At 38.2% G+C, this 26,304-nt stretch overlaps 1 protein-coding gene across 1 annotated transcript in view; it reads left to right on the top strand.

Moving 5' to 3' along the window:
* Positions 1 to 26,304, top strand: part of Sert (serotonin transporter) — a 36,968-nt gene that overhangs the window by 4,365 nt on the left and 6,299 nt on the right. Inside the window, exons 2-10 of the mRNA XM_028176942.2 lie at positions 9,843 to 9,980; positions 11,008 to 11,164; positions 11,658 to 11,792; positions 21,504 to 21,723; positions 22,589 to 22,727; positions 23,127 to 23,261; positions 23,957 to 24,135; positions 25,134 to 25,303; positions 25,799 to 25,923. Of these exons, the coding sequence (XP_028032743.2) occupies positions 9,891 to 9,980; positions 11,008 to 11,164; positions 11,658 to 11,792; positions 21,504 to 21,723; positions 22,589 to 22,727; positions 23,127 to 23,261; positions 23,957 to 24,135; positions 25,134 to 25,303; positions 25,799 to 25,923 (1,350 nt within the window). The 5' untranslated portion in view covers positions 9,843 to 9,890. The remainder of the gene's footprint in view (positions 1 to 9,842; positions 9,981 to 11,007; positions 11,165 to 11,657; positions 11,793 to 21,503; positions 21,724 to 22,588; positions 22,728 to 23,126; positions 23,262 to 23,956; positions 24,136 to 25,133; positions 25,304 to 25,798; positions 25,924 to 26,304) is intronic.

The raw sequence follows: 26,304 nt of genomic DNA, 5'->3' as shown, positions 1-26,304 counted from the left end.
ACGAGATTCGCATAGACAGATCGCATTGCTCGATAAAAATCGCACCGGGTAACTTATTCAAATAAAGATGCAGAAAAGTCAGTCACTTTTTTCAATAAGGTCGCTGATTCTCCATATAAATCCGTTAAAATGATGAGCGCCCATAAATTCCTACAAAACGTTATAAGGTGTTTATCGTCTCGCAATGTGTGAAGTTGTCAGGTGTGAAGCTATCAGCCAAGTTCCCGACTACGTACAAGTTGTGATTAGTTTCAGATGCGGTTATTTGTACACTCGTAACAAGGCAGCAGTAATCACAATATCTCCAAAACAATCGTGACTTTTGAACTAGCATGTTAATAAGGAGATACGACATATATCTGGGTGCTTAAGTGTGAGTTTTTGCCCCTAGCGCTAAACGAAGGGAACTGTTTCAACTCCATACATATTTGAGTTAACTTTAACGCGATCGAGAACGTTAAAAAACACGTAGGTACTAAGCGTTGGACAAAATCTGCATCATATTTTATAAACATTAGGATAAGCGTTACATGATACAATTTCAAACACGTCGGACCTAGAGGAGGTATTCGCGTCGCGAGGTAGATGACGTCACATCAGGAGAAACTGTCAGCTTATTAATGACACATCTAGAGCAGTAACTAAGCATCGCAAATAAACTTTTTTCCTGGTTGAAGGACCTTTTGTGAGTCTGCGCGAGTAGGTACCACCACCCTGTCTATTTCTGCCGTGAAGCAATAATGCGTTTCGGTTTGAAGGGTGGGGCAGCCGCTGTAACTATACTGAGACCTTAGAACTTATATCTCAAGGTGAGTGGCGCATTTGCGTGGTAGATTTTTATGGGCTCCAGTAACCACTTAACACCAGGTGGGCTGTGAGCTCGTCCACCTAAGCAATAAAAAAAAACTTACGGTTGTATCGTACTAGTGATTTTTCTAGTCAAACTTAAACAAATAAATTCACAGCTTTCCATCCTTGTACAGGCACGTCGCCTCTCCGTAACATTCTCACCCGGCTTCGACAATTGTCGAGACCTTGAAACGTTTTTTTTAACCAAAACATTCCTTCAAACAAACCGCTTCCAAAGAATGTCGGGCTTACAAACAATCCCTCTTTGCTTGTATTTTTGTTGAAGTTTTATCTTATTAAATACGTCGCATTTGGTGAGTAAAGGACCAGTGAATCCCTGTCACTGTTATTGCTTAGTCGAGCTCACGGCCCATCTAATGTTAAGCGGTCACTGGAGCCGATAGTCATCGACAATATAAATGTCGCCACCCACCTTGAGACATGAGATTTCTCAATTACGAGGTATAACGGATGTCCCATCCATCAAAATGGAACGCACGATTATCTTTGGTCATAAACCTCAACACTAAAGGGACCTCATGCTTGCTCATCTTGTGCAATAAAAAACAGTTTTAGCGAACAATTTTGAAGTCGTCGTCGCCTAAAGAGTTTGGTGCATTTACGTGATTGTGATTTCTATAAACTCCGATCACCACTTAACACTTCTTAACCCTAAACTGGTCACGTGAAAGCACGCGCCGCAAAAACAGTTTAATAGTGATCTATTAATGTATTTCACTTTTATGTCATTTATAGTTGGTGGGTTCAGGCTAAACTAATACGTCTATGGCTTCTCTTAAACAATTTGTAATCAGTAAAATTTAATGTAGTTCGTGTGCGTCGATAAGTAAGTTTGTAATTTGTTAAAATACGAACAAATAACAAAGACGTAGTTAGTCCGTTATAAATAAATAAATAAAAAATTACTTCTTTTTTTGAAAATATCGAATTTGGTGATTTGTTTTCGGATACGATTATTCTAAATTTAAACACAATTTGTACCAGGAGCGCAGCGTTTAGGAAGCATCGAACGAAAGTTTTGTTTTCCGCGGATTAGTGTCATCGCTAATGACAGCGCGGCCTGAGTTTTCAATGTGACGTATCGACGAGACCCTATAGGGTTGTCAAATGAATAGTTCTTGTTAATAAAAGAAGAATTTTAGAAGTCGTCGTGGCTTAAAGGATAAGTCGTCCGGTGCATTCGTGTTGAGCGATGCACCGGTGATCGAATCCCGCAGGCGGGTACGAATTTTTCTAATGAAATACGTACTCAATAAATTTTAAGGAATAACATCATGTAATAAAAATCAAACCCGCAAAAATTATAATTCTCGCCAAAGTAGAAGAGCGAGAGGTGTGAATGTTTAGACGAAGAAACTTTTTTATATTCTTTCGATAATCGTATATTCGAGACTAGAAACTATCCCCGTCTAAATGGGCCTTTACTCGGATTTATCTAATCATTAAATTATTATAAGTAAACTCCGTGTTGTGAGTATGTGATGGAATATGTCACAAAGCGCTGTGTGACAGTCTGGTATGTGAGTCGCATGCGTTCCTCAGTCTCGGTTCCACACATTACCTAGCTTAGGTTTGTTATGTTTGGTCTAAGTTAAGAAAAGTCAGCGGAGTTTTGACTTTTTCTTTCAAACAAGACATTAAGTTTGTTTCGAAATCTGACAGCATTGTGCGATGCAATTTTTATTCCGCTGATGAAAAGATTATCGCCGTGTGTTAGTTAAGACAACGATAATATCGTCGATGCACTTGAGACGAATCAGTCATTTAGCTGGCTACAGCACCGCACAGGAACCGTTTCCCTATTAAGACCCTATTTACAATACTTTTATGGATGACGACAATAAAGTATATTGTAGGAACGGCTAGGTTAAATGCAAGTATCAAATCTGTTTTTGCGGTCAAGCTATAGGACAAAATAATCTGAGAGAGAGTGGTAGTCATTCACGTCGTGGGACGTCAGGACTCCGCCAACCAATTGTTGTGCTGTGACTACGTTAATCTACTCCAGCAATAAAACAACAATTTAAAACCAAGCGGTAGGCAGCGGCTTGGCTCTGCCCCTGGCATTGTTAAAGTCAATGGGCGACGGTAACCACTCGCCATCAGGATAGATAGATTAGAGAAGATAGATAGATTTTATTGCCCAATAAAATCTATCTATCTTCTATCTCTATATATAAAAATGAATTGTTGTTCGTTAGTCTCGCTAAAACTCGAACGGCTGGACGAATTTGGCTAATTTTGGTCTTGAATTATTTGTGGAAGTCCAGAGAAGGTTTAAAAGGTCTAGATAAATACGAAAATGCTCGGAATTAAATAAAAATAGCAGTTTTATTTTTCCTTTGATGTGTCCCCCGTCGGACGGATTCCTTTTGTTTGTTTTAAGTTTATTTTATACAAAAGTTTAGGTCTTTTATTTACCGATTGAGGCACTACGAAGTCTGCTGAGAACCGTTCCATCAGTTGAGTAGACAGTTGTTCGGAATGAACACAGTCACGAACGGAGCGGACGAAATGTGGAAATACCGAAAAACAATTAACTACAAAGCGGATCGCCCCGACGCGACGGGCCGTTCACTAAACTCGGAGATTCAGTTTTTGCTGCCCGACAATTGGAGTTAAAAGTTTTATTGTAGTTTCATTCGAGGTTGTTCAGTTGCCTTGACAATTCGTCTTCTCGCAATTAAACTGTATAATCTCAAAACTTACTAATTTTATAGGAGAGTCTTTTGAAGTTTTAACATGTAATAATTTTAATATTAATCATATTTGCAACGTAATTTTTTTATTTTTTACCATAAAATTATGTATTAATTTTATTAATAGTAGGTAGTCAAAACATAGCTAACCTAAAAAAAAACTAAAACTAATCTACGCTCTTTATTAATGAGAAAAATACTGGTGATACCAAATGTTTACGCATATTAACACTATTTCGAATATTTTTGGAAATTGTACACTTTTAATGCAAAAAGGCGAATTGTACAACCCGGTTTGATTTCCGATCGGAATTAGAATCCGTAGCGTTTCGCGACGGATTGACAGTGACTCTGGTATTACTGACCGCCATAAGCAACGGTAAGCACTGATGGTAACGGTGATCAGGAAAAAATAAATGCAAGCACAGCTGTGAAACATTAAAAATACATGAACTATGATTAGTGGGTTTCAATTAAAAGATCTCAGCTAGCTAAAGATAATGAGAAAGAAACTAGTTGATAATAATGATAATAATAACTAGGAACAAATCACGCACGGACATTCGATCCCAATTTTAGGATTCCCTATGTTATGATTACCAGAGACTGATAAACGTACTTATATACCTTTAAATATATGCATATATAGATAATACACATCTAGACAAAGAGCAAACAAAACTGTTCATCACACGAATTTTTGCCTGATGTGGGAATCGAACCCACGATCCTAGGCGCTATCAATCATTTTCATAGAAGTTAATTTTGTTGGTGAAACAGAGTGTATATTAATTTATCATTTACTAAATTAAAATTTTCATTCAAAACACGAGAAATTTATTCATCATTTAAAGTAATTTAAACTATAAATAAAAACAAACGATATTACAATTTGACAATTAAATATGTTAATCTAATTCAATGTAATTTATCTACAGAAGCCTCTGAAAGGAAAACTTTTCGTAACTCAAACAAAGAAAAAGACGTTCCTTGATCTTGTAGATCAACAACAGGTATAAATATTCAAATCGAAAAATGAATATCGATTTATAAATTGTATTTTTCGACGTCAGAACCATTTGACCAGTTAACCCTTTGACCGCCGCGTAGGTCACCGGTGCCCTACGCGGCGCAACGAAGTAATTATGTTGATTTTTCTCTTCAATTTGCTTATTAAGGCGCCGGAATATCTAGTTGACTCTAGGAAAGACGAATCCGAAATTATTGATAAAAATATAAAAAAAGATGTGTGGTGTCGTGGGACACCGGGTAGGAACGAAGTCTCTTATTATAAAAATATTAATGTTAAGTTCTATTCGAGGTATAAAGAAAATAAAACTGGAGGTTTCGCAACAACCCACGGTCATTCGGTAACGTGCGAACTTATTGTGGTACACTTCATTCTCGGTTATTTGTATAAGAGTTAGTGTATTGCGCAAACGAACGCTCTGAGATCGTGGTCAATGAATGATAAAAAATATGTTATTTTTTGTACGTTATTACAAACTTAATTCGTACACTGTGTGCATTACTAATAAAAGTCTTACGTTACGGACGTTTTTTCCCGGTTAGGGTACCCCTTCGCATCGTCCCATAAGGAACTTCGTTCCAATACTAAAAAATACATTATCAAACAAAAGAAGGCTAAGTTAGACAATCGAGGCGCTTAGTAAAAGAATCCGACATAATTACTTCAGTGCACCGCGTAGGTCACCGGTGACCTACACGACAGGTAAAGGGTTAGTTATACTTACGTAGCGATTTGTTCGTAAAGTTCTACTTTTTGTACAAACGGGCTAAAGTTGATTCGTGTTTGCATTTCCATCGATTCAAAGAAATCTGATGCTAAATTCGTCGCTTATATATCGGTAATAGGCAAATCAGGATTAGACACTTAAAATGTTAAATTTGTAAAGATGTAACCATGGAAATCTCACCATAGGAACTTGAAATCACAAAAGCATAGATAGGTCCCTCCCGACTGATAAATATTGGCATTTACTGTTCGATATATAAAAAAAAGACAAACAAAATAGTTAAATACCATTTTCTCGTCTTTTTGTCAATCGTTTTTTTTTTTTTTTGTTTTGTAGCAAGCGAATTTGAGTGTTGAGAATAAAAAGAAATCTGGAAATAGTCTGTATATCTTAACATGCCAATAACAACATTTAAAAATTATTATCCAAAATGAATCTAAATCTTGAGGTGTCAGTGATAAAGGTCGAATTTCGGAAGCGAGCATTGTTTTTTTTTTTGACGAACGCACATTCAATGCAAATGTAGCATTCGTCACAGCGTTAACTAAATTAAAGTCTACTGCTAGAGATAGACAGGCAGACAGAGAGACAAAAGTGATCTTTCATCAAGTCATCTTCCTTAACCTATATCTTATCTTATACCTGTATATGAGCAATTCTTGTATATTAATATATATAATCTGAATCTCGGAAACGGCTCCAACGATTTTCATAAATTTTAGTATACAGGGGATTTCGGGGGCGATAAATCGATCTAGCTACGATTTATTTTCAGAAAATGTTGTTTTATTCGTGTTTTCAATAATCAACTCTTCCCGACATCTATTGACGAATAATAATACTATTTTTCTTAATTGAGGGCAACTAACCGCTTCAAAGACACAACGGTCATCATCTATCTATACTAATATATCTACAGTGGTTTTTACCGATGTTCCGTTATAACTACTGAACCATGCATCCGATTGACTTGAATTTTTAAAATTCGTGTAGAAAATATATGTACTTAATAATATTTATATGAGTGTTGGACTCCCTAATAATAATAACAATAAATAATAATGTTAATTTTAAACGCTCAGCGAAGCGGGCGAGAACGGCTAGTTGTATTTATAGACAGACTAATCTATCTGATAGTAGATGGTCACCATCGCTCATGGTTTGTCAATAGGCAGCGGCTTTGCTCTGCCCCTGGCATTGCTGAAGTCCATGGGCGACGGTAACCACTCACCATCAGGTGGGCCGTATGCTCGTCTGCCTACAAGGGCAATAAAAAAAAAAATATTGTCAGGGGCACAGTCAAGCTACTGCCTACAACCCTCTCCTCCTCTGTTGAGATCGTGCTCCTCAGACGTTAAAAGTAATTTAATGAATACGACCGTTTTATAGGCCGATAACTTTTTTAAAGATACTGTTAAAAACCAGCCAGTGCTTACGTATGACGGTCTCCATTTTATTATCTTTAATCGGGCTTCGTATGTTTAAAATGTACTGCTATCTTTAAATATGTATACACACTTTTTTATATATAGCCTTTATTGCTGATACTAAACAATGATAATAAATACAATAGCAAATTGTTTTAAGTTAAATCTAATACATCGGGTTTCCCGGTTCAATGATCAGCTTGTCCTGTGACACATATGCCTATTCCAGCTACTTCCATCCTTCTCTATTGGTAGCTTTTCTGGACCAGATTGTCCCTCCAGTCATCTTGATATCATCTGTCCATCTTCTAACTTGCGCACCTCTTTTTCTTTTGCCATCACGTAGCTGCTATTCTGTTATAATTTTAGTCCATTTCATTCTGCTTTCCCGTATCATGTGTCCCGTCCATTGCCATTTTATCCGTCTTATTTTCTTTAGTACATCTTCCACCTTAGTTGTAAATCTAATGTCTGCTGCTCTTTTGCGGTACTTTAGCCCAACATACTCCTTTCCATTCCCCTTTGACACGATCTTAGTTTTAAAAGATGTTTTTAAGTCAATGTATACACACGTACCACATTGCTAATGCTATTGTTGCACGAACAAAAAGTACATTTTACTTAATTTATTTCTACTACTTTAATGACGCTATTATTATTTTTTCTTCCTGACATTTCTTTTGATGTGATATTGTGTGTCATTTCACCCAGGGCCATTCTATTTTGTATAGTTATGTTAATCCTGAAAATAATTATTGCGGTTTTCTGGTGGTCTCCGGAGGTAAGACCTCTTGTGAGTCCGCACGGGTAGGTACCACCACCCCGCCTATTTCTGCCGTGAAGTAGCAATGCGTTTCGGTTTGAAGGGTGGGGCAACCGTTGTAACTATACTGAGACCTTAGAACTTATATCTCAAGCTGGGTGGCGGTATTTTCGTTGTAGATGTCTATGGGCTCCGGTAACCACTTAACACCAGGTGGGCCGTGACCTCGTCAACAAACCTAAGCAATAAAAATATAAAAATACGTACGATATAATATGCTTAGATCAACAATAAAATGTACGGCTTTGTATATGTCACTCTCTGATCAGCCGTGGGTGAACCTAAATTACGTCCCAAAGAATATAACGACCGAGTGATATTCGTGGCTCTGATGCGGCCCACGTAAATAACACAATCCGGAGGCTGTCCACAAATCACTCACAGTTTATACCTAAGTAACTCCTGCCTATATTCATTATGGCGTCGTTAACTCGACGTAACGCGAGCATCTACGAAAGCCTTCTTAATTGACTTCGCAAATTGAATGCTTAATCTTTGCAGTTAAAATAAAAGCAGCTTGAGACTGTAAGGCGAATTCAACAATGATTTGTAAATTTGTAATATACTCTTTGATTTCGTTATAGAATATTTTGATTTCGTCAGTGACCTTTTTTGTTATTGCTTAGAAGGGTGGACGAGCTCACAGCCCATCAGGTGCAAGTGGTTACTGGAACCCATAGACATCTACAACGTAAATGCGCCACCCGCCTTGAGATATAAGTTCTAAGGTCTCAGTATAGCTACAACGGCTACTCCACCCTTCAAACCGAAAGGTATAACTGCTTCACGGCAGAAATAGGCGGGGCGGTGGTACCTACCGGTGCGGACTCACAAGAGGTCCTACCACCAGTAATGAAGATGTTACTGAGAGTTGAGGTATGAAAGTCATATAGTTTTCAATCTGAAAAGAAATGTCACTGGTAACAAATGTTCAGTATATTTTTGGGCACAATGATAATTGTTTTTAGCTTGTGAATTCAAAATGATTTCATTTCATCAGTGAAATTGATGTTTTGCAATTTTAATTGTGAAATGAAAGTCGTCCCGTCGGAATTAATTTGACTCTCTTCTATGAGTTAGAAACTTCCACGGAGCCATGTCGAAGAGCCCAGAAACGCTTTCAATAAGTCAACAAACCAAAGACGCGAAATTGCCTCTTTTGTAATTTATCAATTAAAACAAAGAAATCTTGTAATAACTAAACGTATGAAGCTCTTAAGTCGGCCTAGGCTGCCATTTCGATTTGGACGACACTTTTCATTTATTTTTTTATTTGCCAAGCAATCTGTTTCGTGGAGTCAGCCAGCTGTTTGGAAAGCCGGCTCCAGAGTAAACACAGTAAATTGCCGCCTTGTGCCCACAAGCATGCTTGTAAACAAGTTGTTTAAGGAATTTCGAATGCCTTTATAATAGCTGTGCTAAAAATAAATGAAACTTCATGAATTTGGTTTAAACACTGAATCAAATCAAATCAAATTTTTTTTATTCAACTTAAATGAAAGTACACACTTGTTGAACGTCAAAAGAACTACAGCCAATTCACAAAAACTAACCTCCGTCCTGAGAAGAACTGGAATTCAGCGGACGTGTCTTTTTTTTTAACCATTAGTTTTTTTTTACAAGGAGTATTATAGCGTAACAATTATTGCAATATTGAAATGCCCGGAGCGAGCAACTCATTCCCACTTTGGGCAATCTTCTAGATAATCAATGAATTAAGAAAAAGAAAAGATTAAGAAAATTGAGTAGGTTTTTTTTCTTCCGAAAAAACCGAACCAAATGGAAGACGATTGTGCAAAGAGCCACGAAAGCCTCTCAAAGACGCAACTTTCAGCACATTTTTTATTTATTTATTGCTTAGATAGGTGGAGGAGTTCACGGACTACCAAATTTTAAGTGGTTACCGGAGCCCATAGACATCTAAAACGTAAATGCCGCCATCCACCTTGAGATATGAGTTCTAAGGTCTTAGTTTTTACAGTACAACGGCTGCCCGACCCTTCAAACCGAAACGCATTACTGGTTCAAGGCAGAAATATGCAGTTTTCTCGGGATAGTTTGAAAAGGCAATGTTTGTCAATGATTATCGAGGTGGAACATCCTGCTAAATCCGAAAAACAAAATAAAAACCGGACTAACCATTACATTTTACATTATTCTATAAACGAAGTCGCATTTCTTGATATTTAAGACAAAAAGAATAGAGTAGAAAATATTATAAATAATTTTCAATGTTGATTATAAAAAGCTAATTGTTTTTAAACAGGGGGAGAGCCCAGGGACCCGGCGCCACGGCGAATGCGACTCAGCCGAGATGCCGGCATCGGACGCGGCATCTGCTCCTTCTGTGCCCCCTGCCCCTTCTGCAACGCCACCAGACCCACCAGCCAACAACCTTACTGAGGTTCAAATAACTCTCCGTTTTTCATCGCACTCTGAACAGGCCGTGGCCATGAAGTAGGAGTAATATTTCTAGATACATAACGCCTCACCACTCCTCATCATCGTTGTGGATCAACGACTAATGCAATAAAAGTGTAACCAGTAGCAGATTTAATTTGCTGAGTCCACCATACTATATTTTGGTACCAACAATTTGTAGACTAATTAACAAAGCAACGTTTTGTTTTTTAATAGATACTTCTATGGTTTTGTTATTAATGGGGTAGCGCAGGCAAAGAGGGTCAAAATTAAAGTATGCATCTATGGTTATACAAAAATGTCGTACTAATAAAGAGATTTAAAAATTAGCTATCCGGCTGCTGTAGTCCACCAATTAGAGTAAGAGGATGTCTTCGTCATGGGGAGAGTCAAATAATTAAGGCTGGAATGGGATTGAAAATCCAAAAACCAACCACCGTCAAACAAAGAAAAAAAGAGATGTGTGGTGTCGTGGGACACCGGATAGGAACGAAGTTCCTTAGTATAAAAATATTAATTTTCAGTTCTATTCGATGTATAAAGAAAATAATTATTCGGGTATATAGTTTTTATTATGATTTTTTTATTGATACAAATAAAAATAAAAACTTTACAAAGTTATCAACTTTATTTTATTCACAATGATTTATAAAAAATATATAATACAAATATGTTATTTTTTGTAATTTATTACAAAGTTAAGTCGTACACTGTGTGCATTACTAATTTATACGTTATTACAAAGTTAAGTCGTATACTGTGTGTATTACTAATAAAAATCTTACGTTACGGACGGTTTTTCCCGACTAGGGTACCCCTCCGCATCGTCCCATAAGGTACTTCGTTCCAAAAATGCATTTAAGGTAGACCCATATATTTCGCTTTCAATCTTAAAGTGATCACCGTCATTCACAGCTTCCGGAAATATCAGGGCTATAGTTACGTCGCTAGCTTCCCCAAAGTTATATTTTCCAGTTGTGATGAAGAATGAAATATACAATTCTCAACAGACGCAAAAACAACGATCGGTAGTGGTGTCGCTCACACCGGCAAGGCAGCGGGAAACCTGGGCGAAGAAGGCAGAGTTCCTACTGGCGGTCGTCGGTTTTGCGGTGGACTTGGGAAACGTCTGGCGGTTTCCTTATATTTGCTACCAGAATGGAGGAGGTGAGTTTAAGGCGGCTTGTTATATCTATACTAATATATAAATCTACAGTGGTTTTTACGGATGGTCCGTTATAACTACTGAACCATGCATCCTATTGACTTGAAACTTGATATCCATGTATTTAATGGATAGGCTAATATTTATATGAGTGTTGGACTCCCTACACTAGTTGCGGGGGCGTTAATGATGAGAATCTTTGTGGGAGAAGAAGGGGGTGGGGTGGGTGAAGAAATAATGATGAGCTTAACATGAGTTTTTCCGAAGACCTAAATGTGTTTGTTTGGGTCAATCGGTCTTCAATGATAGCCAGAAACGATAAACTCCAGAGTGAAATATCAAACAGAAGTCTCTTTCAATTGATACGGAATAACACTTCGAAGCAAATTAAGCAAGAAGGTTGTGAATATCAACCAAAGAATTGAGAATTTAACCCCAACGATCTGCTACCTATGAATACCAATTATTTTGTGACGACCTTAAGTTTTTATTCAGGCGCATTCCTGATACCTTACTGCGTGATGCTGCTGTTCGGAGGTCTTCCGTTGTTCTTCATGGAGCTGGCTTTGGGGCAGTACCATCGTTGCGGCTGCCTGACCCTTTGGAAGAGAATCTGTCCGGCTTTGAAAGGTAAAGCAAAAACTTGTGTTTTTGGAACGAAGTTCCTTATGGGACGATGCGGAGGGGTACCCTAATCGGGAAAAAACGTCCGTAACGTAAGAGTTTTATTAGTTATGCACACAGTGTACGACTTAACTTTGTAATAACGTACAAAAAAAACATATTTTTTATCATTCATTAACCACGATCTCAGAGCGTTTGTTTGCGCAATACACTAACTCTTAAGCAAACCACCGTGAATGAAGTGTACCACAATAAGTTCGCACGTTACCGAATGACCGTGGGTTGTTGCGAAACCTCCAGTTTTATATTCTTTATATTTCGAATAGAACTTAAAATTAATATTTTTATAATAAGGAAGTTCGTTCCTATCCGGTATCCCACGACACCACACATCTTTTTTTTGATAAAACAACTTCTCATTAAAACGTTTCATATTGAATATTGATCAGTGGGCTCAACAACACGCACTACGAATTCTCCAGACTTTAATAATTAGGGTTATTAAGTAGGGAAATATATTACTGCGGATATATGATAGAGATATATAGAATCCGATACAAAGAATAATAAATTTCAGTTTAGTTTAATAATGTCTTGGACAAGTCAGAGTTCCGTATATCTATCTTCCATTCCCTTCATCCTTCCACATCGTTTGATTAAAAGCCGAATATACTATCAATCGAAACAAGTAATCTATACAAATATTATAAAGCTGAAGAGTTTGTTTGAACGCGCTAATCTCAGGAACTACTGGGCCGATTTGAAAAATTCTTTCAGTGTTAGATAGCCCATTTATCGAGGAATGCTATTATCATAAATTCTGTCACATGTTTAATGTAAAATAATTGAAACAAGTTTATTCATTATGTAACCATTCATATACCAAAATGAACTTAACAAAACATAGATTCTTATGACACTAAAGTTTATTCAAAATGACCTCCGTGATTTTGAATACAGGCCTTCAATCTGCGCGGCCAGTCGTCTATCGCAGCACGAACGAGGTCCATGCCAATATCGGCGGCTGCCTTAATCAAGGATGTCTTGAGTGACTCCAAATTGGGATGAGGCTTTGAGCACGCCTTTTCCTCCAAGTGTTGCCATATCTTGTAATCTAACGGATTCAAATCTGGACTGGAGGAGGGCCAGTCTTCGTGCCGGATGAAGTCAATTTCACGCGCCGCCAGCCAGTCTTGTGTGCTCTTCGCTCTATGAGCTGGCGCCGAATCTTGTTGGAATACCCAGTGCCTGTTATTGAACATGGTATGAGAAACAGGTTCCACAAGGTTCGTCAGGACTGTATTTTGATACACAACTGCATTCGTTTTTACACCTTTCTCACCAAAATGTACCTCTGTTAAGCCCCAATAAGAAACTCCCAACCATACCATGACCGAGGACGGAAAATGACCTCGTTGGACACGCGGAATACGGTTGCTCGCTTCTTCACTACTGTGTGCGTACACCTTATCATTTTGTTTGTTGTAGCTCTCTTCTATGGTAAAAATTTTTTCATCCGAAAAAAGAATTTCCAGATATTTTTTTCCCGCGTACCGCTTCAACAAAGCGCGGCATCTCTTCAGTCTCAGGTCCATTAGACGAGCATTCAAACGATGTCCTGTTTTTCTTCGATATGCCCGAAGCCCTAAGTATTTTTTTAACACTCTTTTCACCGTGGTTCTGCTTAACCCCATCTGAAGGGCCAACAGTTTCTGCTAACGTTTGGGATTTCTTTGAATTCGCGCCTTCACAGCTTTTATCACTGCTGGAGTCCTAACAGACCGAGGGCGACCACTTCTTGACTTGTCATCTACACTAGAGTCTTCATTGTATCGTTTGATGGTACGATAAACGAATCTTTTGGTTATATTCAAATTTTTCAGTATGTTAAAAATTTGAATTGGCGCGTAACCGCAACGATGCAACGCAGTTACTGCAACACGGTGTTCTTTAAGCGTCCACTCCATATTTAAAAATGAGTAAAATTCTAAAAGTATACATTTTTATTTTCATGAACAATTCGAAATTCGAATTCAATAAACTTTTTTGTGGCCAGCATTCTAAAAGAAAAGTTTTTACTGTGTGACAATACTTATGACCTGACTAGTTATATATAGCTATAGCTAGGCTATATATATAACATCACGCTAAGACCAATGTTTCAAAATTGGGGTTATTTTTACCTTTTGAGAGCTTCCGCTTCGTGTGCTGCAGAAACGGTTAAAGTTTCGCTAAAATAATGTATGACAGAATTATTTCCCTTTAAAAGATCTAAAAAAAGTCCGCGACAGCATATGTCTATATGTGAAGATTGGCTTCTATAACGTCGAAGTCTACGAAGTCGCGGGCAAAAACTAGTCAAAAATACATAGCTCATTTTAAATCAGTCAATATAAAAAACTACAATTAGAAGAAACAGTTTCCCCTTAGAGCACTAACCAAGATTATACAGTAAGCTTCCCCGGCCTATCAATTACTCAGTGAGCGAACCTTAAATAATTACTTCTTGTCATTCGTAATTCAAAATCCCAATACACAAATCAATCTAGAAAATCACAGCAAAATCGAAAGTGTACGTAACAATGCTCAGTGCCCCGCGGGGGTCCTTCTTTTGTATTGAAGAAATCGTGCCTGTCTTTTACTACTGGGAAATATCTCTTAAAAACTTGATTGCAGCTTGAATCCGGTATTGTATCTGATTATAAAGATACAAGTAATATAATTTATGATAAATAATTATTTATGGGCTTAGAATACCAAAATATATTTCTGTGGGTATCAAAAAGGGAGATATGGGATTCACATGAGAATAGGTAGCGTTTCCATTTGTAATTTTAGCCACTTACCTTCCGTTTCATGAATGCACTACCGTTTTTGTTGTTCCTTCAGCAAGCGGGGCTTAATAATGGTCCTTACCTTAGATAGCATTTTGGATGCGTCCCTAACTACGCCAATCTCCAAGAACCAAGAACGGTGATTAGCACTTAACACCAGATGGACCGTGAGCTTGCTTGTTCTTTGGACAATAAAGAAACTACAAAGATGTGGTATATTATTATTTTATTTGTCATTAATCAATATATATACCTAGTCTGATCATAAATTCTGTCACATGTTTAATGTAAAATAATTGAAACAAGTTTATTCATTATGTAACCATTCATATACCAAAATGAACTTAACAAAACATAGATTCTTATGACACTAAAGTTTATTCAAAATGACCTCCGTGGTTTTGAATACAGGCCTTCAATCTGCGCGGCCAGTCGTCTATCGCAGCACGAACGAGGTCCATGTCAATATCGGCGGCTGCCTTAATCAAGGATGTCTTGAGTGACTCCAAATTGGGATGTGGCTTTGAGCACGCCTTTTCCTCCAAGTGTTACCATATCTTGTAATCTAACGGATTCAAATCTGGACTGGAGGAGGGCCAGTCTTCGTGCCGGATGAAGTCAATTTCACGCGCCGCCAGCCAGTCTTGTGTGCTCTTCGCTCTATGAGCTGGCGCCGAATCTTGTTGGAATACCCAGTGCCTGTTATTGAACATAGTATGAGAAACAGGTTCCACAGGGTTCGTCAGGACTATATTTTGATACACAACTGCATTCGTTTTTACACCTTTCTCACAAAAATGTACCTCTGTTAAGCCCCAAAAAGAAACTCCCAACCATACCATGAGCGAGGATGGAAAATGACCTCGTTGGACACGCGGAATACGGTTGCTCGCTTCTTCACTACTGTGTGCGTACTCCTTATCATTTTGTTTGTTGTAGCTCTCTTCTACGGTAAAATTTTTTTCATCCGAAAAAAGAATTTCCCGATATTTTTTTCCCGCGTACCGCTTCAACAAAGCGCGGCATCTCTTCAGTCTCAGGTCCATTAAACGAGCATTCAAACGATGTCCTGTTATTCTTCGATATGCCCGAAGCCCTAAGTCTTCATTTAACACCCTTTTCACCGTGGTTCTGCTTAACCCCATCTGAAGGGCCAACAGTTTCTGCTTACGTTTGGGATTTCTTTGAATTCGCGCCTTCACAGCTTTTATCACTGCTGGAGTCCTAACAGACCGAGGGCGACCACTTCTTGACCTGTCATCTACACTAGAGTCTTCATTGTATCGTTTGATGGTACGATAAACGAATCTTTTGGTTATATTCAAATTTTTCAGTATGTTAAAAATTTGAATTGGCGCGTAACCGCAACGATGCAACGCAATAACTGCAACACGGTCTTCTTTAAGCGTCCACTCCATATTTAAAAATGAGTAAAAAATCTAAAAGTATACATTTTTATTTTCATGAACAATTCTAAATTCGAATTCAATAAACTTTTTTGTGGCCAGCATTCTAAAAGAAAAGTTTTTACTGTGTGACAATACTTATGACCTGACTAGGTATATAAATGAACTGCTGTTCGTTAGTCTAACTCAAACTCGAGAACGGCTGGTCCGATTTGACTTATTTTAGTCTTGAATTATTTGTGGAAGTCCAGAAATAGTTTAAAAGGTAGATAAATATGAAAATGCTTGGAATTAAATAAAAAGAACAATTTTGTTTGTTTTAGGTTTATTTTATACAAAAGTTTATGTCTTTTATTTATCGACTGAGGCACTACGAAGTCTGCCGGGTCAGCTAGTTTTTAATATAAACTATACACGATCGTCAATAAGCCCAAGGACCGAAGCAATCGCTAAGCACTACTTAAACACTCCACATTCACACACAGTGGGTCAAAATGAATCGCCTTATAAATATACAGCAGGCAATGCTTTTACTTGGAAGACAAATGGAGAAGCCACTCGGAGGGAGGGCCTTGTTAAAATGTATGAAATGGTCAGTTGCTCTCCCGCTCCGTATAAATTGTGTTTGATAACATTGAATGACAAGTAAGTGCTGTGTGCGCGTGAAAACTTCGGATAGCTTTAAGAATTATCTGGCTTTATATTTGAGAACCGATATCCGTGTTGAGATGTCTATGGTCCGAAATTTAAAAGAGCTGGCGTTATAGTCGTAGCGCTCAGAAAATCAGGTTTGAAGTTTTTCTTTTTTTATTGCTTAGATGGGTGGACGAGCTCACAGCCCACCTGGTGTTAAGTGGTTACCGGAGCCCATGAACGTATACAACGTAAATGCGCCACACCCACCTTGAGATATAAGTTCTAAGGTCTCAGTATAGTTACAACGACTGCTCCACCCTTCAAACCGAAACGCATTACTGCTTCACGGCAGAAATAGACAGGGCGGTGATACCTACCCGTGCGGACTCAAGAGGTCCTACAACCAGTTATTACGCAAATTATAATTTTGCGGGTTTGATTTTTATTACACGATGTTATTCCTTCACCGTGGAAATCAATCGGGAACATTTGTTAAGTACGTATTTCATTAGAAAAATTGGTGCCCGCCTGCGGGATTCGAACACCGGTGCATCGCTCGATATGAATGCACGGGACGTCTTATCCTTTAGGCCACGACGAAACGAGACGTCTTTAACGGTGGACATTAGGTATAGAAGTAACAACTTTTTTATAGTATCCGTATTTATTGCTTAGACTCTTAGATGAATGATTGGGTACACGACTTACTTGGTGTAAGTGATCCCATAGACATCACAGCGTGAATGGCACAACCCATGTTGAAACTAGAGACGTGTTTTCCTTTAGAACACTTTTTTTTTCTTGCCTAAGCTGGATCCTTAGAGGGCTATGCCAGCGTAACCGAAAGAGTAAGTCACGACTACTTGCGATCAGATAAAAGTATAGATTTTAAGGTTTTTAAACTTGGTAGGACCTCTTGTGAGTCCGCGCGGGTAGGTACCACCACCCCGCCTATTTCTGCCGTGAAGCAGTAATGCGTTTCGGTTTGAAGGGTGGGGCAGCCTAGGTAAACATTTTTAAAAAAAGTGTCGTCACAATTCCGTTTAAATGGAAATTTATAAAACTACATTAAAATCTAAGTATTTACATAAATCGAAGACCAAGTTCGTGGAAGTGCATCGATTGAATCGGAATGAAGGACACTACAAATATTTGGTCTACAGATAAAGTCTGACTCGACGCGGCTCCGTTCACTAAGAGGTCAACCCTTTCAATATCTCTAAGATATTAGAAGTGTTGAAATAAGTTGACCTCGAATTCATAAATACGAAGAAAAAAAAAAGATGTGTGGTGTCGTGGGATAGGAACCGGATAGGAACGAACTTAATTTTATTCACAATGATTTATAAAAAATATATAATAAAAATATGTTATTTTTTGTACGTTATTACAAAGTTAAGTCGTACACTGTGTGCATCTATACAATTTATTTATTTTTTTATTGCTTAGGTGGGTGGACGAGTTCACAGCCCACCTGGTGTTAAGTGGTTACTGGAGCCCATAGACATCTACAACGTAGACGCGCCACCCACCTTGAGATACAAGTTCTAAAGTCTCAGTATAGTTACAACGGCTGCCCCACCCTTCAAACCGAAACGCATTACTGCTTCACGGCAGAAATAGGCAGGGCGGTGGTACCTACCCGCGCGGACTCACAAGAGGTCCTACCACCAGTAATGTAGTATTTTTTTAGTATCTATCAGTATTAATTAGTATCTATACTAATACTAATCTATATCTATACTAATATTATAAAGAGGAAAGATTTGTTTGTTTGTTTGTTTCGAATAGGCTCCGAAACTACTGGACCGATTTGAAAAATTCTTTTTCCATTAGAAGCCGACATTGTCCCTGATGAACATAGGCTACTTTTAAAAAAAAAAAAAAAATATTTTTTTGGTTTCATGTGTGTTTTAATGTTTCCGAAGCGAAGCGAGGGCGGGTCGCTATTACTAATAAAAATCTTACGTTACGGACGTTTTTTTCCGGTTAAGCTACTCCTCTGCATCGTCCCTTAAGGAACTTCGTTCCAAAAACTAATTTATTTTGATGATTTTAATTAAAATTTACGACCTCTAGAACAGGATTTAGCTTTGTTAACATTAGTTCTGTTGAAGTCTATTAAACGAAGAAAATAACGACTTAAAAATACATTTAGACTTGTATTCTCGCGTTTATTATTGTCATTATATTAATACCTGAGGCAAAAACTTTGTATCCCTTTTTACGAAAATTGCGCGGACGGAGGAGTATGAAATTTTCCACACTTATAGAGAATATAGAGAAGAAGTGCACGATGCCAATATTTTTTAAAAATTATTCATTAATAATACATTAAATTAATAAAGAAAACATTACACACACTACCATGTATTGGACGCACACACGCATTCATACTATTTATTTATTGTCAAACTTTTGTTCTAGACGTCTGTTGTCAAATTGATAATAGATTAAATATTATTTGTCTTCATTAATTTTTTCTATAGTGTAGTCTTAGCGAAATTTGTCCACCATCTATTTACCTGCCTATTTCTGCCGTGCAGCAGTAATGCGTTTCGGTTTGAAGGGTGGGGCAGCCGTTGTAACTATACTAAGACCTTAGAACTCATATCTCAAGATGGGTGACGCATTCACGTCGTAGATGTCTATGGGCTCCAGTAACCACTTAACACCAGGTGGGCTGTGAGCTCATCCACCTATCTAAGCAATAAATAAAAACCTCCGTCCGTGATGTATTAGCCGCAACAATGAATGCCGTGGCTCCAGGACCTCCGGAGGTGTGATTTGACCAATCGCAGGCCCTGGCTCGCAGTTAAGACTTGGGTAGTTCCCAAAGTTGTAGCGGCTCGTTAATTGTGTTGAAATTTTATTACACTGAGAAAAGTATAATTGTTGCGATAATTGTTGTTTAGTTATCAGAGACATACTCAAATCGAAATAATAATTTGGATAATGAGCACGTCTGCCATTCAAGAGAAAAACGTTAAGTTAAAAAAAAAAGTGAAATACCACCACCAAACTTGAGTAATGAGATCAAAGTCTCGCTTGTAATTAATTTGAACTAATTGGAGGAACACGCACAACACCCCCTCGTATATCACATAAATACAGACATCAGACATTTCATATGCGACAGTAAACCATTAGACTTGGTGGAAATCTTCGACTCGATGCGTCATTCTTATCAGGCACATATGAAATTTCCGCCATCAGAATCTCCTTATCTCCTCCTCCGATTCTCGAGCGCTGCAACTCATGAAACGATATATTTCGAAGCCCGCAAATTCATTGCAATGAGCGGGAAAGCGTGTAATGATGTGATGAAATATTAACATACATATAATATGTTTTAGTCAATGATTTTGGTTAAATATTTCACGTTTTTGTTGCATTACTCCCAATAACTGATATCAATAGTATTATTTAACGAATAAACCACGAATTATGACTCAAGTTAATGCGCTATAACTTTTTTTTTGCCCACCTATTGCTAGTAACCTCGAAGGGTTTTACTAGCTTCACTGGACGTGTAGGGAACTCACGGGTCTCAACCTGTGTGCTTAGTGTGAGTTTTTTAACGTTGTCGATAGCGTAAAAGTTAACCCAATTTTGTATGCAGTTGGAACAGCGCCCCTAACGGCAAACGTGGGCAAACGATCCCATTCCATACAAAGATGAGCTAACTTTTACGCTATCGCGAACGTTAAAAAACTCTCATTAAGCACACTAAAAACTTTGTTAATACTAGACCTAATAAGAGCAGCGGTTCGCTAAATCTATCACCAGATCGGAATCACTGCGCTGTCACAACCCAAATTAGTCAAATTGAACAAAACAAAATATGAAGTTAAACATCTGAAAGCGAAAGATCAATCGAATAACGTGTTCCCGGATCACTCCGCTTGCAAAGTAACCCAATTAGCTGTCTCGATTCTATATCGTTTGATTAACTAATAACAGATGGCGCTGATTTGATTCCCGGATGCGTCGGTGCTGACGCCAAGTTCGTCGGGGCGGTCGGAGTTAAATTAAGGCATAACGTCATTTTGGACGCGCGAAGATTTATTGTCAGTTCACAAACGTCTAAACTTCGTTCCGAAGTGTTTATTTGAGTAATTAAATTAGCTTGAACTCAATTTGTGTTTGCGGACGGGCCATTATATTATATTATCAATGATAGATGACCTTTTCAGTAACTTATTCGGCGTTTATGGTTATTCCACGATTTGGATTAACAATCAAAAGAGTAGAGACAATCACAAGTGTTTGTCGAAACACAATGACCTTTCTGAAGACAGAGTACTCCACATTTATTAGCATCCGGTAATAAGCGTGGCCTTAAACTAGACAATTACGCGAGTACTAAAATTAAGAAGCATAATAGGATGATTCTTGGATAATAATTGTACTTCCTTTTTATATCTTAATATGACTGACATTGACAGAATTGAATTTTTGACGTAAACGTGAATTACTCTATTAACAACCTACTATTTATCATTTCATCATTTTACGGGATCCTGGATGCCATCTCTGGTTGCATACACACTACCTACCTTTGTGATTTGAACAAGTGTCTGTTCTATTTCCTGGCGAGGTAACCTGAACAGCTTGACATATCAACTACCGATCCTATCTGAATGTAGACTGTCAGAAGCTGGGACCAATAGTATCACATAAGCCCCCAAATACTTCGTGGACTTGAAGCAAGCTGAGTCAAGCCATAGAACTTTCGCACATCACAGAAACCTAACCCACCCCACTTTGATTGACATGTAATTATGACATTAAAACCCAACTATCTGACGTTTTCTAATCATCTTCTCACATATTACCAGGCGTCGGTTATGCAATCTGCATGATCGATATATACATGGGCATGTATTACAACACAATAATCGGCTGGGCTGTGTACTACCTGGTGGCGTCTCTGGCTTCCATCAACTCCGTGCTCCCTTGGACAAGCTGCAACAACGAGTGGAACACCCCGCTGTGCACACCTGTCACTGCGCCTCAGATCAACCCTAACAGTTCTACACCTGCGAAGGAGTTCTTTGAGTATGAATAGTTTTATTTACTTTATGTAGCTGCCATAGCAGGTAATACAGGCTAGGGGAACATGGCTTTTACTGGTGGTAGGACCTCTTGTGAGTCCGCGCGGCTGGGTACCACCACCCTGCCTATTTCTGCCGTGAAGCAGTAATGCGTTTCGGTTTGAAGAGTGGGGCAGCCGTTGTAACTATACTTGAGACCTTAGAACTTATATCTCAAGGTTGGTGGCGCATTTACGTTGTGGATGTCTATGGGCTCCAGCAACCACTTAACACCATATGGGCTGTGAGTTTGTCCACCCATCTAAGCAATAAATAGACACACATGTGTCATATGACATGTCATATGAGATTTCAAACATGTGACATATGTTTGAAATCTCAGTATCAGTGGTACAGATACAATCCTGATGCTCATTCGAAAATTTACAATTAAAAGACTCGAGATGGTGAGCTTCCGATTATTTTGTGCCTTACCACCAGTTTATCAAAATTCTCGGCCTGCATTATAGACTGCATAATTCTGAACTAAAATAGCACCATATCATCTCAACCACTAAATGTCGTAAAGGCGACTAAGTGATTAGCCGGAAAATTAGCAATAGCGTTCACTATTATACTAGTCTATTGTTGCCATTGTTGCCAACCAGTGTGTGTAGGCCCACCTGGGTAAATACCTCTATTCTACTGTTACTACCGCAAAACCAATTCTTCGATTTGAAGCCTGGAGTAGCTGTTAGACTTGATATCTAAAGGTGGGTATTGGCATCCAATTTGTTAAATGTATGAGCTCCATATAACACCAGTTGGAAGCGGAGTTGATTTATACCTTTACGCAATAATTAAAAATAAAAGATTATGTTATTTCACAGACGTAACGTCTTAGAACAGCACAGATCAAACGGCTTGGACTACATGGGCCCGATAAAACCTTCACTCGCTTTGTGCGTTTTTGGAGTCTTCGTGTTAGTTTATTTCTCGCTTTGGAAGGGCGTGAGGAGTGCTGGAAAGGTATGCATTACTTCAAACGAAATTTTGGTATTGAACACAAACTTCGAGATAGCGAAATTTTAACGATGCCAGTGGAAAATTGTCCTTGGTTCCGTGTGCTTAGTGCGAGTTTTTTAACGTTCTCGATAGCGTAAAAGTTAACCCAATTTTGTATGCAGTTGGAACAGCGCCCCTAGCGGCAAACGTAGGCAAACGATCCCATTCCATACAAATATGAGCTAACTTTTACGCTATCCAGAACGTAAAATAACTCGCACTAAGCACACAGATACTTTTTCTATGATATTTTGTGAAAATAATGATAGTATCCTTTTACCGAAGGCATATTTGTTACTTTTTACTATTGATAACAATCTTTGAACTTTTTGAGACTTCTAATGCCTATATTTTTTCATTTAGGTGGTTTGGGTCACAGCTTTAGCTCCGTATGTGGTTCTTTTAATTTTGCTCGCGAGAGGCGTTACTCTACCAGGAGCTACAGAAGGCATCCGTTATTATCTGACTCCTGAATGGCACAAGCTTCAGAATTCTAAGGTAAGGAATTTGTTTAAAAATCGGGAAATTACCTCTTCACGATATTAATTTAAATGGAACAATGAAGAAGTGAAACAGAGATATTAAGATGGTTTTGTATTCCTTTGCCGTATGCTCATAAGTACGATACGTTACTAGATTTATGGTTTTTGTAGTTGCCATATAAAATGTGAATATGAGATTTGAGTCGACTAGTATCAAAGCCGGCAATGTGACTTTTGGACAATTATTGGTAAATCAGAAAAACGAATTATTGACTTTGTATTCCATTGGCAGTCACAAAACTCCTCTGAACGACATCTTAGATAAATAACAGATTAAGTATTAACCTTTATTTAATGCAGGTTTTGAACCGTATTCTTTGAAGGAGACGATTATATTCAAATCAATCTGTATTGACATATCAAATTAATTTTTTTGTCCAAATGCACAGATTGCCACCTTTGATAATAGACGACTCATTTATTGGTTGAGGAAAATGTATCTTTGGAATTGAATGGTAAAAATGTGTTTATGTTAAATAATAAGCACCAATAAGTGGTGATGATAAGCGAAAGAGAAATTGATAAAATAAAACCACATAATCTAAGCACAGTTCGATTTGCTCCACGTATCCCTTTGGCTCGGGCATCCCTTAGAATATTCGACCGCTGACCCAAAAAAAGCTACAAAGATGGCGTACGTTTTTCATTCAGGTCTGGATTGACGCGGCCTCGCAGATATTCTTCTCTCTTGGCCCTGGATTCGGAACGCTCCTGGCTCTCTCAAGCTACAACAAGTTCAACAACAACTGCTATAGGGATGCCATCATCACGTCCTCTATAAACTGCCTCACAAGTTTCCTGGCCGGATTCGTAATCTTCTCCGTTTTGGGGTCTGTAGGAGTTAAAACTAAGTTACTTGTTTATTTTATGTGAACTAAGTTTTTTTTTTTTTATTGCTTAGATGGGTAGACGAGCTCACAACCCACCTGGTGTTAAGTGGTTACTGGAGCCCATAGACATCTACGACGTAAATGCGCCACCCACCGTGAGATATAAGTTCTAAGGTCTCAAAGTATAGTTACGACGGCTGCCCCACCCTTCAACCCGAAACGCATTACTGCTTCACGGCAGAAATAGGCAGGGTGATGGTACCCACCCGCGCGGGCTCACAAGAGGTCCTACCACCAGTAATTACGCAAATTTGAATTTTGCGGATTTCATTTTTATTACACGATGTTATTCCTTCACCGTGGAAGTCAATCGTAAACATTTGTTGAGTACGTATTTCATTAGCAAAATTGGTACCCGCCTGAAAATCGAACATCGGTGCATCGGTCAACACGAATGCACCGGATGTCTTATCCGTTAGGCCACGACGACTTCAAAATCCGTGCTTGTACGTGCTTGGTGTGTTTTTTTGCATAAAAGGCAACAGAAGTTCAGGACTCATACGGGTTTATTTATTTATGGGTTTGGGTGAATTTATTTATTTATATCAACGAGCCATGCTTACGAACATGCTCACGGAATAACATAGATACTGTCACCTACTTAAGGTTGAAGTAACAATTATCCCAGTTCTCTAACTCTTCAAATCGGAACATATGATTACTTTGCGGTAGAAATAGGCAATGTGAAGCAATGAGATCATACACTTCGAAACATGGATGAGGTCTTTATGCGTATAAGTAATTATTAACTAATAAATAAGTATAGTTTGGTGAACTACAAGCATGCCCCTTATGCATTACCGGTGTCCAACCATCACAGACAATTCTTCACGTCGGGAAGAACAAAATAAACCAAAAAACTTATCGTTATTCTTGAAACTAGTTCCTGGTTTAAACAAAATTTTATTGCACCACAATAACATTCATTTCGTTGACAGGTACATGGCACACGTTCAGAATAAAAGCATTGAGGAAGTGGGGCTCGAAGGACCAGGTCTGGTATTCATTGTATACCCTGAAGCTATTGCTACTATGACCGGATCCGTCTTCTGGGCCATTATATTCTTCCTAATGCTCATTACCCTTGGACTTGACAGTACTTTTGGAGGTAAGAAGCCAACAACAGGTTTGTTCTAATATCTCCTTTTAAGGTTGCCTTCTCACAAAGTAAAAGTATATTTTTAATTGACCTACACTAACAGTTCATTAAATATATACAGTTTTTTGTTTTCTCATTTTAATGCGCGTGTAATGGTAGCTAATAAGGTTTTTTTTTTTTTTATTGCTTTGATGTGTGGACGAACTCACAGCCCACCTGATGTTAAGTGGTTACTGGAGCCCATAGACATCTACAACGTAAATGCGCCACACACCTCAAATACCTGAATCGTTGTGACATTATTTGCAAGATGAGTTTCCATATTTGTATGTTCCGAATAACATCTCGAGCATCGAACCCCCGCAAAATTCCCTGTCTATATTTTTTATAAATGCCATTGATTTTATGAACGGCCAACTTCAGTGTTTTACGAATGGCCAAATCACAAGTTTTTTGCTCCTCTTCCAATATTATAAGTTGATCATCCTCTACTTTTACTCCAAGGTCTTGAAGCGGTCACAACAGCCCTGTGTGACGAGTACCCGCGGGTGCTGGGCCGGAACCGGGAGATGTTCGTCGCAGTTCTGCTACTTTTCATCTATATCTGCGCTTTGCCTACCACTACTTATGTAGGTATTCCTAGATAAGCTATTTATTTCTGATCATCAGATTGCAACTTTCTGTTTTCATCATTAGTTTCCTTAAGTGGAACATTACTTCCAAAACTATTTTTCAGTTTTCATATCGCATCTCTTAATATATCACTAAAAACTGTGTTAACTTGACTATTGAATATTGAACTTGAAGTTTCGAAGAAAGTAACAGTTCAGTCGTCCGTGATGACAAAAGCTATAAAGGATTCGAAACGACGGAAAAAAAATTACGGAAAAAAATGCGATATTATTACCGTGAAAGTACATTTATTATGGTTACGACAAACCCGAAGGAAGCACGATATTGCTTTTGTTCTTCTATAAATAAAAACGTGACTTAGTCGGCAATCTAATGCT

Source organism: Bombyx mandarina, chromosome 08 (assembly GCF_030267445.1).
Source record: "Bombyx mandarina strain Sakado chromosome 08, ASM3026744v2".
NCBI classification, from domain to species: domain Eukaryota; kingdom Metazoa; phylum Arthropoda; class Insecta; order Lepidoptera; family Bombycidae; genus Bombyx; species Bombyx mandarina.
This window is presented reverse-complemented; position numbering and strand designations above follow the sequence as displayed.